This window comes from Saccoglossus kowalevskii, chromosome 9, assembly GCF_978046115.1.
Source record: "Saccoglossus kowalevskii chromosome 9, keSacKowa6.1, whole genome shotgun sequence".
Classification (NCBI taxonomy): Eukaryota; Metazoa; Hemichordata; class Enteropneusta; family Harrimaniidae; genus Saccoglossus; species Saccoglossus kowalevskii.
Window position 1 is genome coordinate 5,732,540 of NC_140649.1, and position 17,643 is coordinate 5,750,182.

General features: G+C 32.7%; 1 protein-coding gene across 2 annotated transcripts in view; it reads left to right on the top strand.

Annotated features, from left to right (window-relative positions):
- Positions 1–279: 279 nt before the first annotated feature.
- The window catches only part of LOC100374563 (rho GTPase-activating protein 29-like), an 87,220-nt gene continuing 69,856 nt past the window's right edge, over positions 280–17,643 (top strand). For both annotated transcript variants that reach the window (XM_078006946.2, XM_085503084.1), the window contains exon 1: positions 280–465. In XM_078006946.2, the coding sequence (XP_077863072.1) occupies positions 331–465 (135 nt within the window). In that variant the 5' untranslated portion in view covers positions 280–330. The remainder of the gene's footprint in view (positions 466–17,643) is intronic.

The window sequence follows — 17,643 nt, forward strand, 5'->3', positions numbered from 1 at the left end:
ACTTACTTCTTGTCAATCACAATATGTCGTGCATTTGAATGTGGGGTTGACGTGATGCCGTCGTTAATGCCATTAGTCATACCTAGGAGTTACCACCGCTAGGCACCGTTTAAGCTACGTAATGTGTAACCAGCTGTGAACCAGTTCCCGACGCACTGTCAGCTCGTAACACCTGCTAAAATGATGGGCAAACTGTGTCAGAAATAAAGCGTCTTGTTCATCAACAGAACGATTCGTCTACGCCTATAGATCGCATATTTTTCTCTCTCTGGGGTAAATTCTACACGCCACGCTGAGTATTGGAGTGCAAAGGATTACGCAGCGATCACAATGTCTGCTGTTGGTCGAATACTGTTTTCCGGCAGCGGCAGGAGAAGAAAAACCTCGCGGCAGGAATTGGCGACGTCTGGGAGCCCTGCTGGTCTTGGTCCGCCGGTGATTTTCAACTCCCCGCCGCCTCCATCGGTAAGTTTGTTTTGTTGACAACTTTTGTATAGGGATGCGGGTAGCAGCGTCTCGATACAGCATGTGATTTATTCCGGCTATGTTTGTATGTAGTGGGAGGTATATCGGTGACCGGTAAATTTCACGGATGAAAAAACATTCAGACATTCCGATTACCTCTTTAAATCTCCAATTATAGCGCAATTTTTGTGTGGTCTGTTGCGAGAATCCAACTGAGCGCTCTCGAATCACGTACATGTACGTCACCAAGAAGTCTAAAACAACACTTCACACACACGATTTCTTATATCTGTATTATAGCTATCAGACTCTATGGGTCTTTAAACTTTATGAATGACCATCATTATGGCCAGTTATTGGTGTTTTTATAGTATTTGTTCTCAACTTAAGTCAATAACTCCTAGTATTTACTGGAGTAGTTGCTGGCTGCGAAAAGAGGAATTAAATTGCAAAAACATGTTGCAGACAGTTTGCTATCTAGGTCAAACACCAGTAGCATTCTGTGAAAATAAAAAAAGAAATACACTGCACACAACAACAGTGATATAAATATGATAAAACCCTTGAAATATTAACACAGAGATAATAAAAAAGTTTTTTTTTTACTACAAGTCAGATCACCAGATTACACCATGCACTCTGCTCTCTTGGTCAGATTCATGCATGTAAACAAACAATTTATCACAATGAACATTCCTCTTTCAGTCGGTTGGCCAAGTATTACCCCTTATTGTACCCACAAAATCAACCTTCGATAAGCAATTGAGTTGTTCAGGGCATTGTTGTCCCAGCATACATCTCTATATGCTGCTTTGAAAGGGGGTGGACCAATATAGGTCACACCTTCCCTCCCCTTTGTATTGTAAGCTACAATATAACAAAGCCAAACCTATGTAATCAGAGTTAGATTTAAATTATTCGGATTATAAATAAATAAAAGGGATGAGCCAATGGATTAAAAGATTAAGAATGGGCAATGATCAGTTTAGAAGTACATGTACTTCAAATCACAGCTCAAATTATTAACTTCATTAGAATAGTCAACATATTTTTGATTTGATATAGCACCATGATTAAAAAAAGGACTTTGGGTGCTATCATCAGGATTGGCAATTTGTGGCCACTTTTGAATAATTGAACATGTATCATTTATTATTTTCTCATCTGTGCTTTGTGTCCCTTTGACTCCACAGATGTGAACACATTTTTTCTAACGTAAAGGGGTTTGATTAAAAATGGTGGAGTTGAAACCCCCTTGAAGGGGAGATGGGGACAGGGGTATCAGCACAAGCTTAATTAGTCTGTGATAGTTACGTTGATGTAAAAACAGATGAGTACGTGTTTTACCAGTGTAAAGGAGCGATAATATACCGAAGAAAACACTAGTAATTTGAAGTCAGTTTAGGTTGCTATATGCCTGTATATGAAATATAGCATTATGGCATTTTACATGGCCCAGAAATGTACACAAAAGACCGATTTATATCATATTATATATTTACACAACTTGTATGAATTACTGGTGTGTATGCAAGATTATGACATCCTTATCTTTTTAAAACACAGGCCCAAACAAGATTTGTCTGAATACATGTAACTTGCATTTTCCTGAGAATCAATGTTCACATCCCCTTTTGTAATATAGTCACAACGATGTTGTAATTTCACTGATAATCAAAACAAAATTAATGTATTGCTATATTGCAGTGTTCATAGGAACTTTCCAAGGGAGTTTGCTAACTCCCTGTATGAATCTTGTTTGCATAAGCTATAATTACTGAGCACAACTTACATTGATGTAACTTTTTTTGTGAGAACATAATATCTATCAGACAGCCATAATTGCTTCTACACTTGCCCAATATCTGACTAATCAGTAACTTGACCTTGTAGCATTGCAGGCTACCAGATACTGTAAAATAATTTATTTTAGCTGGAATAAATTTTCGCTGAATAGACTTTTTGGGCGTCTTGTATAGAATTTATTTTCACTGATTTGTGACGAGTTGAATGTAAAATATAGGAACAGCGGCATATTTGCTTGATTTTATTTTCACTGAATCATTACTTAGAAAATAGTGAAAATTAATTCTAAGCAAAAATAAAGTATTCTACTGTAGTTGTGGTTTGACTGGTAATTTAGTTACATATTATTTGGTGTTGTTTTTAGATTAGTCAATTTTTCTGTATATTATGCATTAATAATTCTAGCATTTCAAATTCCATTTATTATATTTTCATTTTCCATCTAACAATTCATAATCTTTACATTGCTTGTACTGATTTTATCACCGCGATAATTTAATGTTTACTGAAGGTTTTTTGTTTGAACTTGTTTGGTGCTGTCAGGGTGATGGTGAAGTTGTAGATAAAAACTTGCCTTTTTTTCTTTAATTGCTCCGTTGTTGATATTTTTACACGGTGACTTGTTCGCATGGTAATGACCATAACTTGGGGTTGAATTTCACTTCAGATTGTGTTCTATAAAATGTTACGTCTGGATATATGTACAAATCCAGCATGAGCTAATGCTATTCTAGAAAAGTGTGATGTCATCCCTAATGTTGTCATTCATGAAATTATAGAACTTGAGCTGAATTCTATTTTTGTTGTTGAAGTTATGTATTTTGGTAATATTTGGTGATGTCATGTTGATTTTCATAAAAAGTCAGTCAAATTTTTGGTCTTGGTTAGTGATTTACAAAACAAATGGCCGCCAAACAGCCGGGTCAGATCTTAATGAGATTATATTGCTAATAAATGAGTTTTCAAGCTGATAGAGCCCCATTATTTCTTCATAACATGTATTAATTTATTAGATACAATGACTCATAAATGCCATTAGGAAGGCACAGGTGTAGGGCAGGTATTATTGAATGAATTATATCAGGTGGGATTTGAGCAATCAAGCTATGATACGTACAAATCATTATTCTTACCAGCTGATATATTAGATGTCAAACTTTGTGATAATATCTAGTCTTTCCTTGCAATCAAGAAATTCAGGCGGACATTCTATATATTAAAAACAGTCAGAGTCAAATCAAAACCACATGGGAGGTTTACCCTGTGGCTACATATGTGTTAAAGTAATTTATAGCAATATTCATAAATCGTATTTGCTCTATTAGTGCATTTACATTACAGTTGTTTTCAAATACAAAATTATCACTGTAACAACTACTTTTTAATATACACCAACTTTTGTTACACCATGTGACCATGATTTAATTAATAATTTATTAATGTTCCACAGATGTTGCGAATTAAGAAAGATTTGATCAATAAAATTGTGTGTATATGTGTTGCTTAGTTTGTAGCCAATATGTCACGGTTCTTTGATATTGTATATCATTCCTTAACCAGGTTGTGGCATATAACCTTGTGAACATCTATTGGCCAGTTCAAGACAGCTGTTGTATTTTTCATATCATAGCGTTTATTCAGAGTCTTTTGTAGGGCGAACCAAATCAACTAGACATGGCATAGGAAGGCATTGCTGATGCATATATGCTTCAACATGAATCTTCTGATGAGATTTAGAATGAGGTTTTATTTTTAGACCAAATTAAATACATTGAATATTTATTTTAAGAACGTGTTGATTTTATCCCAGCTAACTCAGTGGATCTATTTTTGGAATGGCAGAGTTCAAACATATCACGACGCTTTAGTAGAAGAGGAGGGGGGTTGTCTGTAAATTTAGTTTCAGTTTTTATTCATCGATGCTCAAATTACTTATAGGTGAAAGTTATTGTTTTTAAAAATGATGCAAAAATATTCAATAATTGCTTTATAACTATTTTGACCTTCCCTATATTGCTCTATATCTAGTGGTGTACATATAGCGTACATCTTAATTTGTCATTAGATATGTTCGTCCTCTTGTAAAATCTACTAAAATTCATTCATATATCAAAGCTGAAAGTAAAATCAATTAAATGTTCCACAGATTTTTGGGGTTCAACTTACATTGACCAACATTCACCAAAAGTAAGTATTTTTCAGGGGGTAAAAGTCAATATCAATAAAACTTTTATATATTTACCAAGAGAACTGGGCAGTATAATATATTATAATACTTTGCACTATCCACTATTCACATTGGTTGATCAATGCCACATGCAGCCCTGTTATCAGATGTTAACTGTTCCTTGGTTGATGGTAATGCATGGACATGCAAACAAGAATGTATGGTACTCAGCCATATCCAATGTTTTCCCAAAATTGTACAGATCGTTTAAACTACAAACATTCCAATATTCGTCCACTAAAAGATACATCTAGACTACGTTTTTGCATGTCATTTGTGATTCGCTTAATACTTTGTTCCTCGCTTCACAAACTGCCACTGCACATGTATTCAGTATTTCCATATTTCGAAGCATTGTACCTAAAATGAAGGACTCCACACTGCCAATTATTGCTTGACACGAGGGCTCAGACTTTCAAGAGATTTTGGAACAATTCTATCAAATTTAGATAAAGTGACTTCTTGATTCTATATACTGTAAAATACTTTATTTTAGCTAGAATTAATTTTTGCTGAATAGACTTTTTAGGTGTTTTGTATGGAATTTATTTTCACTGATTTTTGACGAGCTGAATGTAAAATATAGGGAAAACTGTATAATCGCCATATTTTATTTTTATAGAATAATTCTTTCATCGAAAATAGCGAAACTTAATTCCAAGCGAAAATAAAGTATTCTACAGTATACTGATAATATGTGATAATTTTAAGAAGAAGGCAATATGGAAAATTATAATATAAATATTTATTCCAGTAAATGCAGACACTCAAAAAGGGTACTAAAAAATAATCTTTTGGTTGGAATGACTCATCTGCTAGTAAAACTGCTTTGTGGAGTTTTTGTTGCTGTTAGAAATTGGTGCCTATTTGTCTGAACCATTATAACTGGGTGCTGAGTGGTAAGAGTTTACATAATTAAATAATATGGCCTCTATAGTTTTATCTGTACAGCACTCCAAACGGTGCTATGCGCTGTTGTTGTGTCACTGTTTTGTAGTCAAAATAAAAATTTACTGTGTTTAATGATAGATATTCTGTCAATTACCACAATACCATAGAACTATGTCGCTGTAAGTGTATTAAAAGGGGATGCTGGGAAATTTATGTTGGCATCTCGGTGCCACTTACATCACTTAGAAGTCAAACCTTCAAGGGTGTGCCATTATATAATGGGAAGAGAGATTGCTTTTTGAAAAAAACCTTGCTTTGGCTCTGATAAAATTATGCAGATGTTTGATGCGAGTCCCATGCAACATATACTAAACAAGTAAAATACATTTACTCAGAATTTTAAAATGCCTAAACATGACAGCTGAGAGACAAAAAATATAATCTGCACACGCAGACATGCTTACACGTCTTTTAGAAATTCAGCATTCTGTAATGACAGCGCAAAATGTTAGTTCTCTTCAGAATTTGTAGAAACAAACATTAGTTACGCATAAATTTTGATTTACTGCAAATAAAACTAATGAGCTCTTAGCCTGCAATTCAAGATGTTCTTAATCACATTAAGAGATTCGTCTGGATGCCAGCACTTAGATGGTTGCCATAGTAACAGTGTTTTGGGGCTTTGAAACCCAACATGGAAGCAGTTAGTGTGCATGCCCGGTATAAACTCAAAGAAATATTTTTTTTTTAATTATTTAATTTATTTTTTATAAGCTCATAGCTGTATTGTTTCTCAGGAAGAACAAAAAATGTTGTCGAAATGAAACATCTGCTTCTCTGTCATATGTTTATTGTTATTCAGCTGGTTGTCATAGCGATGGTACACACAGACATGTTGGGAGTCTTGCAGGATATATTTGAATACATGTTTTGTTAATTCAGATGTCAATTTAATTTTTATTAATTTGTAGGTTAATTATACTTGTATTAATTTTAGGTTCTTGATTTTCTAAATTTTACAACTTGTACACATAATTATTGTATTTTTGAATAAACTGAATTTCACCTTGGCGTCTCTCTGCAGTGCTAATATTTTGAGCCTAATTATTGAATTTAGAAATTTTTCACCATTGGTAAAAATCACAAAGACTTTGTTGCCATGGAAACTCTACTTTTAGATAATAATTATTAACTACATTGTATATTCTGATATTCCAGACATTATTGTGTAAAGGTTTTTTCTCACCAGTAGCTGAATGTAAAATGCAGTGAGTATACAAAGTTAACCACAGAATGTATTGTTTTGTTCACAAAGCAGTGCATATAAAACCAATAAATATGCCTGCAACAACAGTTTTGCTGTAATTGGACCTTTCAAGACTGTAAACTGACTGAGAGACACATGGCTATATGGTTGAGTATTCCATATAAGGCCTTTGCGTGTGAAGGTGTTTTAAAAGAACTTTCTGAAAACATTGGTGAAATTGCATTTACATCTGACTAGTCTGAATTGAACACAGAAATTATTAGATATTACTGTAACAGACAGACAGACAGACAGACAGACACACACACAGACACACACACAGACAGACACACAGACAGACACACAGACAGACACACAGACAGACAGACAGACAGACAGACACACAGACAGAAACACAGACACACACAGACAGACACACAGACACACACAGATAGACGGACGGACGGACGGACAGACAGACAGACAGACAGACAGACAGACACAGACAGACAGACACAGACAGACAGACACAGACAGACAGACACACAGACACACACAGACAGACACACACATACAAACAGACAGACAGACACACAGACACAGACACAGACAAACACACACAGACAGACAGACAGACACACACACACAGACACACAGACACACAGACACACAGACACAGACAGTGTTAAAGTCCTTGTGATGTACCGTAATATGAAATACCTCTATTATTTACTAAGAACAGGGTTGTCCTTACAGTATTGAGCAGCGGGTGGTTTTGTGCTGGTTTTGTATCATTTGACTTGAAAATTACTGAGTAGATGAAAAAATATTGGCAATAGGCGATTTCTCTTTATAAGGATGATACTGTGTGAATTACTAGTGTTTAATTTAATTTACATTAATTTTCACTTTTAATAAAACAACAAATTTGGCTGATGTGAGTAATTTATAAATATATGGCATAAACTACACGCAAACTAATGAAGAAAAAACAGCTTCACAGATTTATTATTTTAGGGAGACAAGTTTCATGAATTTCGCTAGTCTGGAAAATAGGAAAATTTTGTAAAGTGAACATTTTATTACGATATTTAGGATGGTGTATCACTGACATTTTATGAAATTGCCCTATATGTATGAATGCTGTCAGATTATAATATCGCAAAAAGTGGTAGCGTTATATTTTTTGATTGATTACTTTTTTTCACTGATCTGCATTTGTGATTCCTATTTTTGACTCTGTGTGCGAGTCTCTGCAGTTTATAGTGTGTATGTGTGAGTGTGTCTGTGTGTCTGTCTGTTCCACTGATATCTCAGGAACTATATGTTGGTTTTTTGATGAAACTTGATGCATAGATGCTCTGGGCTGATGTGCAGATTTGATTAATTTCCTAATTTGCATGATAATTTTTAGCTGTTCCTTGACTGGTACTCATTGGATTTAAATAAATTTGGTACATAAATGCTCTGGGACAATGCACAGACCTAATTAGTTTTGGTTTAAAATCTATGTAGATTAATTACCTAATTTGGATAATGATTAGTCATTTTTCAGCCTTTCCACTGATATCTCAAGTACTAATCATCACATTACATTGAAACTTAGTACATAGATGTCATAGGATAATGCACAGACCTAATATGTTTTGGGTTAATATCCATGCATATTAATTACAGAATTTGCATAATTAGTAAATGTTTTGTTTTTCTACTGATATTACAAGTACTAATCAGAATCATTACATTTCAATGAAACATGGTACATAGATGCCCTTGGATATTGCACAGACCAGTTTAATTTTTAGTTGAAATCTATACAAATGAATTACCTAATTTGCATATTAATTATTAAATTTCAAGCATCTTCATTTGTTTTTCAAAAACCATTTCAACAGATTTCAATGAATCTTGATACACAGATGCTCAAGGATAATGCACAGACCTGATTGGCTGTTTTAAACCATGCATATTAATGACCTAACTATATAGTAAATACAGTACTCCTTATTTGTACTTCATATTAATATTATCAAAATTGAATCTTTTACAGATTATTATCAAATAATATTTTGATTAGACAGACTCCACTAAAATTAAAGCAGCACTTTGCAGATAATAGTGCAAATCTAGCATATGATAGGACACAAAAATGTGGCCCAAAAAAAAACTTTCTGGTCAATTTTCTTTCTATAATAGACACACTCAGGTTACTTTATATTTTTATTATTAAATTGTCATCATATGTGTGATTTATTATGATTTTTCATTAAAACTGAACATTACTTTAAATCTTTTTCTAAAATTCTGCCACAAAACATAAAAATTATGCTGTGGTTTTTTAACTGACGCACATGATTCCCAGGAGTATGAATATCATCCTTGTGAACCCTTTCAACCCTTTCACAGTAAAAAAAAGTACCTGTATTTCTGCACAGATACAAAATGTACTTGCATTGATGACTTACTCCTTTTCATATGTGTAAAAAGTTGGTCTATTTGATGATTTTACACCTAAGTTACACACAGTAAGGTCGTTGCTAGGCAAGCAGAATAAAAATAAGAATAAGTAACTAAAATGGTCATAATTTTTGGTGTAATGATTAATTATTACTAGTAGTTATGGCTAATTATTATATAAACATGTATAAAAAAATCTTACTTGAAAAAGTGAATAATGATCATTCATGGGTATTCAACGTATCAAATTAGAGTGAAAAAAATATCAATTTTTTGTTTGTTTTAAAAGTGTGACATAATTGTTGATTTAGGCACTCGTTTTAGACTTTTTTACTGAAAGGAAAAAAACTTAAAAAACACACAATAATGGGTCTTTTTGGAAATTTTGTCATCAAATCAGTGCATTATTTATTATTGCATAAAAAATGCTTAAAATTGTGCGTTGACCATACTTGTTTGTTAGGATTTTGTAAACAACTATAAAATGAAGCTATGTTTTAAAAGTCAAGAAAATCTAGTGACAAGATTTAATAGTAGACAACTATCACAGAGATCATCAAATTACCCTGGGTATAACGGTGTCAAATTTTAATTTATTTTTAGCATATCATGTTTTTTAATAAAGCAGCTGCTGAAGAAGTTGTTGCAGACATATTTAAATCTCAACACTAGGTGGCGCTATACACTGTGCATGTTCAGCTTGGCAGAACAACAGCTGCATTTGCTGTACTTGGGATTTGACTTCAGAAAATACATGCTTGCAATTTGGGTTTCATATGCTGGAATTTATTTTTGATATAAATGTTTTCTCTTCATAATATTAAACTTTTTTATTTTTGGACATTGATACAAACAAGAACATTAAATTATAAAATTGACATTTTTTTTATTTAATAAACAAGATGATGATGCATTATGGGGGAGACCTTCAATGAATCTAATGCCAATTCATACTAACACATCAGTTGCTAAAAACTTCCACAGATGGCCTAAAAACAATAACATACAACTTATTCAGCCTATGTCTTTGAACAGTATTACTAGATATGAAGAAATAATTTCACCATGCCAGAAGCAAATCCGAGACCCTGTTGAAATAATATTATCATTTCCATACAATTTTGAAATATTGTTTATGTCTTTAAATCTTCATTTACGAAAAAAACAAACATTGCCCTACTCGATATTGCACCAAAGCATAACATGTGAAGTACTAGTAGTTTCTTTCATTTGCATGTCACTGTTTTAACCAATCCGAGCACAGTCTTATTACTGAGACTTCATTTGCATGTCATCGTTTTATCCAGTCAGAGCACTATATTATTACTGATCCTTCATTTATATATGTTTCATTCATGCTTTAAAATGATGATTCTCTCTTTACAACCAATAATTATAATTTTTAAAAGTTTTCAGTTGGATCTCACCAAGTTTGTTTATCCACAATCATATTACTGTTAAGTGATACCAAATTTGTGCAGCCTCTGTCAAGGAATTTTAGATGTATTCTCTTTGAGAAAAGGAAAGCATATATTTGCAACACTGCTACAATTACAGAGTCATATATGCAAATTTGGATAGCAACCACAACCATCAGTAATTATCTCCTACTAAATAGGAGAGTAATTATATAACAAACTTAAATTACCTCATCTACATTATTTCCTCTAAATACAATATAATATGAAAATAGTTTTTATTTGTCAGGCTGATTTAAAATAAAAATAAAAAAATAAACACAATATAATAAAAATTGGCAGAATGACTAGAGATAATTTGCATAAATGTAAATAATTTGGATTCATTTGCATAAAATAAACTTTTTGCTTTTTCTGACAAATATGGGTAGGTTGGGTAACAGTAAACACAAAATTTATTTTGTTTGTCCTTGTCATCATTTGTGGCAGGCATTTTGATTAATCAACTATTAAATTATGAGTTTGTAGTCCTCTCATCTTTGTAGATTTTACATTTCAATGGCAATTGTTTTTTATCTTCTGTTTCCTGGATGGTAGATAATGGTTAGTGTGGTGGATTGTGGCGTAGCTGGATTTCAATATCACAGATATACTATTATTGTATTGAAAGCAGAATAAATTTATAATAAAACTGTTTTAATTCAAGTTTTAGCACCGAACATTTCAATCCGCAATGTCCATATTCATGTATGCTCATGATTTATCTAGTTAAATATTTGCAGTAATAATACAATGAACAAATGATATTAATTACAAATATTTGGTTGAAACATACATGGATTTGCTGATGTTATTTCTATCATCAATTGTGTAAAAAACCTGACTAGACTTTATATGGAGAGAGCAGTGTACAATATCCTATATGTACGAAATGTAATTTCCTTTTAAAATATTAATAGTAATAACCACAAAGTATGTCTACATGATGGCCGTAGTTACTGTCAAAATAAATACTAAATATTAATTACATTGTAATTGTAGACATGTTACTTAGCAGGTCCCTGAAACTAAATCCTCTTGCTTGAGTTTCTTTGTTGGCATATTTTTAATAGTTTTTTTGTATCGCTTCTATTGATTTTATAAGTTCGAAATTGTTTTTTTTTTAAATATTGACAATAATGCACACAACTCCATTTCAAAGTTTGTTGCATATATTTTCTTAGATAACAGTCTTTATGGTAGATTTCATTCCTGGCTCGTTTGATAATTATATACCATATTTACTCTATTAAAATACATATTCATTAGAGATACACATAAATGAGAAATTGCAATTGTTGTATACTAAATCTTGAAACACATCTGTAATTTACATGCATATACATTACAAATAGAGCAAATACAGTATAAAACGATTTAAAAATTTGTCTCACTGCAACCAAAAAAATAATGCAATTTGAATAAGAAAACATTTATAGCTACATGTATTTAAAGCATTTATTTTATTTTATTATTCCTTATATATTTTATACTGTACTTTATGTCTTTATTGTATTTTAGTCAAAATTCCATAGTGGATATGATATCAATAAAGGTTATTATTATTATTAATTAATGACAAATTTGTATCTCAGTATTGCATCCCAGGATATTCTCATTCATAAATGTGTAAAATGTCTTTCAATTGTTTTAGGTGATTGAAATGGTAAAGAACAATTGTCATTACAATGTCCAAGGTGGTTGATAAACAGTGATGGTGTATATATTGTCCAAGATATCATACAATCTTTTACCATTCAATTTCACATCCAATAATTCAATAAGATCTAGTATTACATCACACCTGATTATTCACATTGCACACCCTTTATTCACCTTTGAAACAAATAACAAACAAACATATTTGTATCTGGACTTTAGTTTCTTGACCTAGCCGACGACATAATGACTTCTGTAGAATTTCTCAGCAACACTTAGTACTTCCATAAATGTTAGTGTTTTGCAGCGACAATGTGTATGTTGTCCAGTGTAAAAAAACTAACACCATAATAAACACATTGAATTCTTTGATAAGTTAACAATATACATATATAATAAAAAGAATACGAGTGACTAAAGTATTTGGAGCGTGGCCAGGATATTACCATCCAGAAATAGACCCTTTATGTAAGAGGGACGAGCCTCTAGTTGGGAGTACGACGTTGTACTCCTGGTGGGTAGCTGAATACTAGACGAGATCAGTCTGACCATTTAAACGGAAACCCAACTAATCTAGTGAAAAGTACCAAGTAAGTAAGTGAGAAATCTCTAAGCTTACTCTTGTCGTCATTCACGTCAGTTTTCTCAATACAGATGATCACATAGCTATTCAGACTTTGTGATGACTTTAAGAAACACTGTGTGGTTGAAATGGATTGCCTGGAGGGGTTTCTGAGTCAACCACCTGTGCAGTATTTAGCATGTAGGTTCTTCTTCAATTGTATTTTTAGAAAAAAATCCTGTAAAATCGTAAACTGTTTTTACAATGTATTAGCAAGTAGGATCAGTTACTTTGTTATATTCCTATTCCTTCAGTCAGAAAAATTGAGGTCAGGTTTTTAAAAAAAACAAAATAAATGGTGATAGCAATCGTCAGTGTGGTATCTGTCTATAGATCAGTGTACGTGGACTTTCAGGCATCTGATTCTCTATCAATGTGATGGTCCTAACTCATTTTTACCGCCGTATATGATAAATGTGAAATTGCCCGCAGGTATTAACATATAGGCTGACAGGAATTTTTCGGTCACTAAGGTTCATGTTGTTTTATTGTCTCTGTAGTTTTTTACCTTACTATTTAAACACTACTAGTGTAAGTAGGTCAGCTATACATAAAGCACAAGTTGTTGTGAATGGATGTTCAGATAAAAGGCATGTCTGTCTATGTAAAGATAGAGTGTGTTTGATTTTTATGTGCATGGCATATAAGTATTTTATTCAAGTTAATACGCAGTTGACAAAATTTCTCTTACTACTTCACTGAAAATCTAATATTTTATATTCATATGGTTACATTTAAACCTCTTCCATGCCCCTCTCGACTATTTAAAAGACGGCTTTGTGGATTATACTGATGTTGATAGATTTCTTTCTCTGTAGGCTGTAAAACATAGCATAGAGAATTTGTCATCCAATACTATGCTTGCAAGTAAATGTATGTAGTCTGGTGTTTTCTTAAATTAAGGATTGAGTGTATTCTGTTGTTGTATTCTTGATTATAAACTATGATGTCATGATATATGAACCCTCTAAGTATGATTGCACAGACTTGTTTAAATAAAAATAATGCAAGAAATTACAAAATTTATGACCAAAAAATTAACAAACTAAATAGAAATAAATAAAACAAGAAACCATTTAACAATCAGCATAAATTTCTAAGATTTTAAAATATACTAAACTGTATATATAAACATATAAATGTTTAATATGTACTGGAGAAAATTGAAATACTTGGCCACATGCGAAGTGATCCCAACAAAATGACGGCTCAGATTTGGATCGAAACTGTGGTATTTCATCATGCTTATGAATCATATTATTAAATAAGCACATCACTTTTGCATACATTAATTAAATAATTGCATTTGTTGTATGCTGGTTCATTAAAATATGATTTATTTTGACTGTGAACCAGTGTGTGTGTACCTCAAGTAAAAAGGGATTCATAAAAATTAAGTTGGTGACTGCTGGAGGGAGTAAGTCAAGATTGATATGACTGTAGGGGGCTTCAGAAACCACAATGTTATGTCACCTGATTATCTTTGTTTCACTATCACCACCATATTGTTTTAAACACCAAAACACCAACATTGACAGCTAGGTTGCTGACATGCATTGTTTTGCATCAATGACAATGTAGGAAATAACTAGTTGCATCACCAAAAATCACTCTACCTCACTGCCTCATTGTATTGAGGGCACGCTGCAATAGACATTATTGTTATTGGTGTATTTGTGACTTACAGTGTACCATCTAAGTCAACATGACATGTCTCTGACACACAGATGTTGATAAGGTAGACATATTTGATATGTGAATAAAAACATGGTGTCACCATACTCGATCAATGAAATGGAGTGAAAATAAGTTTTGTCAATTACAGGACATTTTACTGTTGTTTCCCATGTTAAGGATGTATATCGTTACGTGACATATGATGGAAAAAAGAAGTAGAAGTATTAAAATTTGACAATATTTTAGTGGGTTTTTATGAAGGAAATGTGTTTTTATTGTTGTCTATGAAAATCTCTATTAAAAAAATAAAATTTTATGCATATTATTTTACCGTTTTTCTAAAAAAAACCTAGAATGAACCAAAAAATCTATTATTAAAAAGATTATTTGTAAACACATTTTGCACATAATATTGTCACTGCTGTGTGTGCTAAAATATTTGCACATGTAAAACAGAATGATGCAACAGAAGTTTATGCAGTAATATATTGATCTTGGAAAAAAAATACCCAGTATAGTAAAATTCACATTTCAATAAACAAAGTGTAAATTCAACGAGAATCAGTGTCCACAACAACTGAAGTCACAACCACATATAATTTTTATCTCTTTGAACACTCATGATCAAATGTTGCCAGCTATTTGTGATTAAATCTGTTGGTTGTTGAAGTCTAAGTGAGCTAATTCTCATTATTATACCAGTTTATCTGCGGCGGTTTAAAAATCTCTTACATAATAATACATAATTTGCATAAACATCAGCCATGTTTTAGATTTGTCCTGTAATATTTAACTGTATAGTAGATTTCAATGAAATTTGGTACAATTTTTAGATATTTTAATTAATTATAACCATATAACAGTTAATTATTGAGACAATAAAACTCATCTGTGGCAATTTCCTGTTTGGTAAATGAATCATGATACTTAAATTATTGAGCTGTCCATAGGGACAGGTTATTTCTGTCACCACCTGTTCTAGATTGTGGAACAGGTGCATGGACTGTTCTATGAGTGTTCCATTATTATAAACCACTGCCACTTTGTGTCTCTGATGACTACTACAACAAAGCATGCCAGGATTATGAAAATGTATCAATCAGCTCAGTTCTCTTAGGGTAGGTTCTGAAGTAACCAATCTCAAGCCTCCCTCATGTGGTGGCCATCAAAAACTAACACTTTCATTTATGTTGTGACCTCTCAGTGTCAGAACATTATCGTCTGAATTCTAGTTCTACTGGTCCCATCTACCAGACAGAAACATTGACCCCATTGTTAATGTAAATTGCTTTAGTTTGGCTAGTGGTAATTTTGGTGAACGCAAAATTTTACAGCAAGTAAAATTTCACTAGGGTCCCAGAAACGGTCACAGTGAACATAGTGATATTTTATCCTTAATAATGCTATTAAATCGATAAAACACAAAAATTCCTAGCTGCCTAAAGCAAACCTTATATAAAGTATATCAAAGTATCTAAGGAGTGATCAATCATTGCGGGTTATTTACTGAATGCCTTTGATATTGATGAACTCTGTCAAAGTGTTATACATGTATGATGTAGTTCATTGTATGGTAATGTAAGACCTAGATTTATATTATCTTATCTTATTATTGAAGACATAAATAAACCTTACTATGACATTTCTGAATCTATACGAGAGATTACACCCAGTGCGATTTAGGTGACGTGGTATACTTTGGATATGTAAATTGTTGGTCTTGTGTACTTTGAGTGTCTATAAGACATCAGCATTCCATTGACCACACACACTGTATGATTCTATCGGATTGTAAGGTATGCTGCTGTTTTAGTGAATTAGAGACCTCAAATTCCAGGGTTTTTTTTTTTTAAGAAAAGACTATTTACATGTATATACATCATGGATGACAAGAACCTATGATAATTCTAGTTGGTTTGAATCCTGGGTAATTTATTTTCATGGTTAACTAACACTAGAGGGCGGTATACCATGTTCACTGACCCAAATTTTAACTATTTCACGCTAATTTATAGTGTTATAACTTAACCCAGTTTATGAATATTTATAAATGTGTTTAAGGTAACATTGCGTGAAATTGCAAAATGCAATGTAGCGTACTATATATATATTTTAAAACTATTGTCAGTGTTTCTTTTTCATATAGTTAGTAATGCATAATGAACTTTATAGCTTTTCTTTGAATGGACCTTATAGATAGAGGTGGGACAGTATGTATAATATATACCAGTGATACTCCGACTCAACCAAGATAACCCAGGAAAATTGTGTTTGTTGAAATGGTAATGTATTTTATTGACAATATTTTAGTTCCTATGTCTCCTGCTTCTGTTTTGTTGTTAAAGGGGAGCAGAAGTCTGGCGTTTGTTGCACCGTACATGAAATTTGAGATCTATGAATGAATTCTGGTGATAAAAACAACTTGTATGTCCTCTGAAATGCCCTTAATATCGAGTATAAAACGGGCTGTGAAGTAGACGACAAATGGCCACTTTGCATGGCGTTATTTCTTAGTATGCAAGTACCTAAGCTTTCTCTCCATTTTTTCTTGGGTATGTGCCCACTTATGGATGTTGTTTTCAATGTTTTTCAACAAGACGAGTATATTATGAATGTGCAATTTCCATGAGGTTCATTTTGTGGACTAGTACAAGATAAAACTTGTCGTAGAGTTTGAACTATGACTGTTTCATAGGATATTCCCAACAGGTAAGGTTTAAGAACTCCCGAAAGATTTTAACTTTGAATTGTAACAAACTGTTAAATGCAGGCTTTTCAGATTTTGAATCAGAATGTTTCCACATTGTAAGGCTGCTTTCTGTGGGACTCTTTTGTTCTTGAGATGGTGGGAGTCATCACTGTTAAGGCAGAGTCCATGACATCGCTCTGTTTGGCACCTGTTTGACTTCTTCGATGTTGAAAAGATTCTATCTGAAGTCATTTATTAGGTGCCTGTATGTGTGTATAATATATGGTCTCTAACAGGGCATTTTGCCAGCTTGCTTTAATACATGTACCAAAGTGTTTTGATTTAGTTTGGATGGAATGTGACCTGAGTTTTATACTGTGCAGTGCAGTCTATTCACCTAATATAGTGTATAGTGCAGGGTGAGGTTTTTGCCGTTATATACCACCA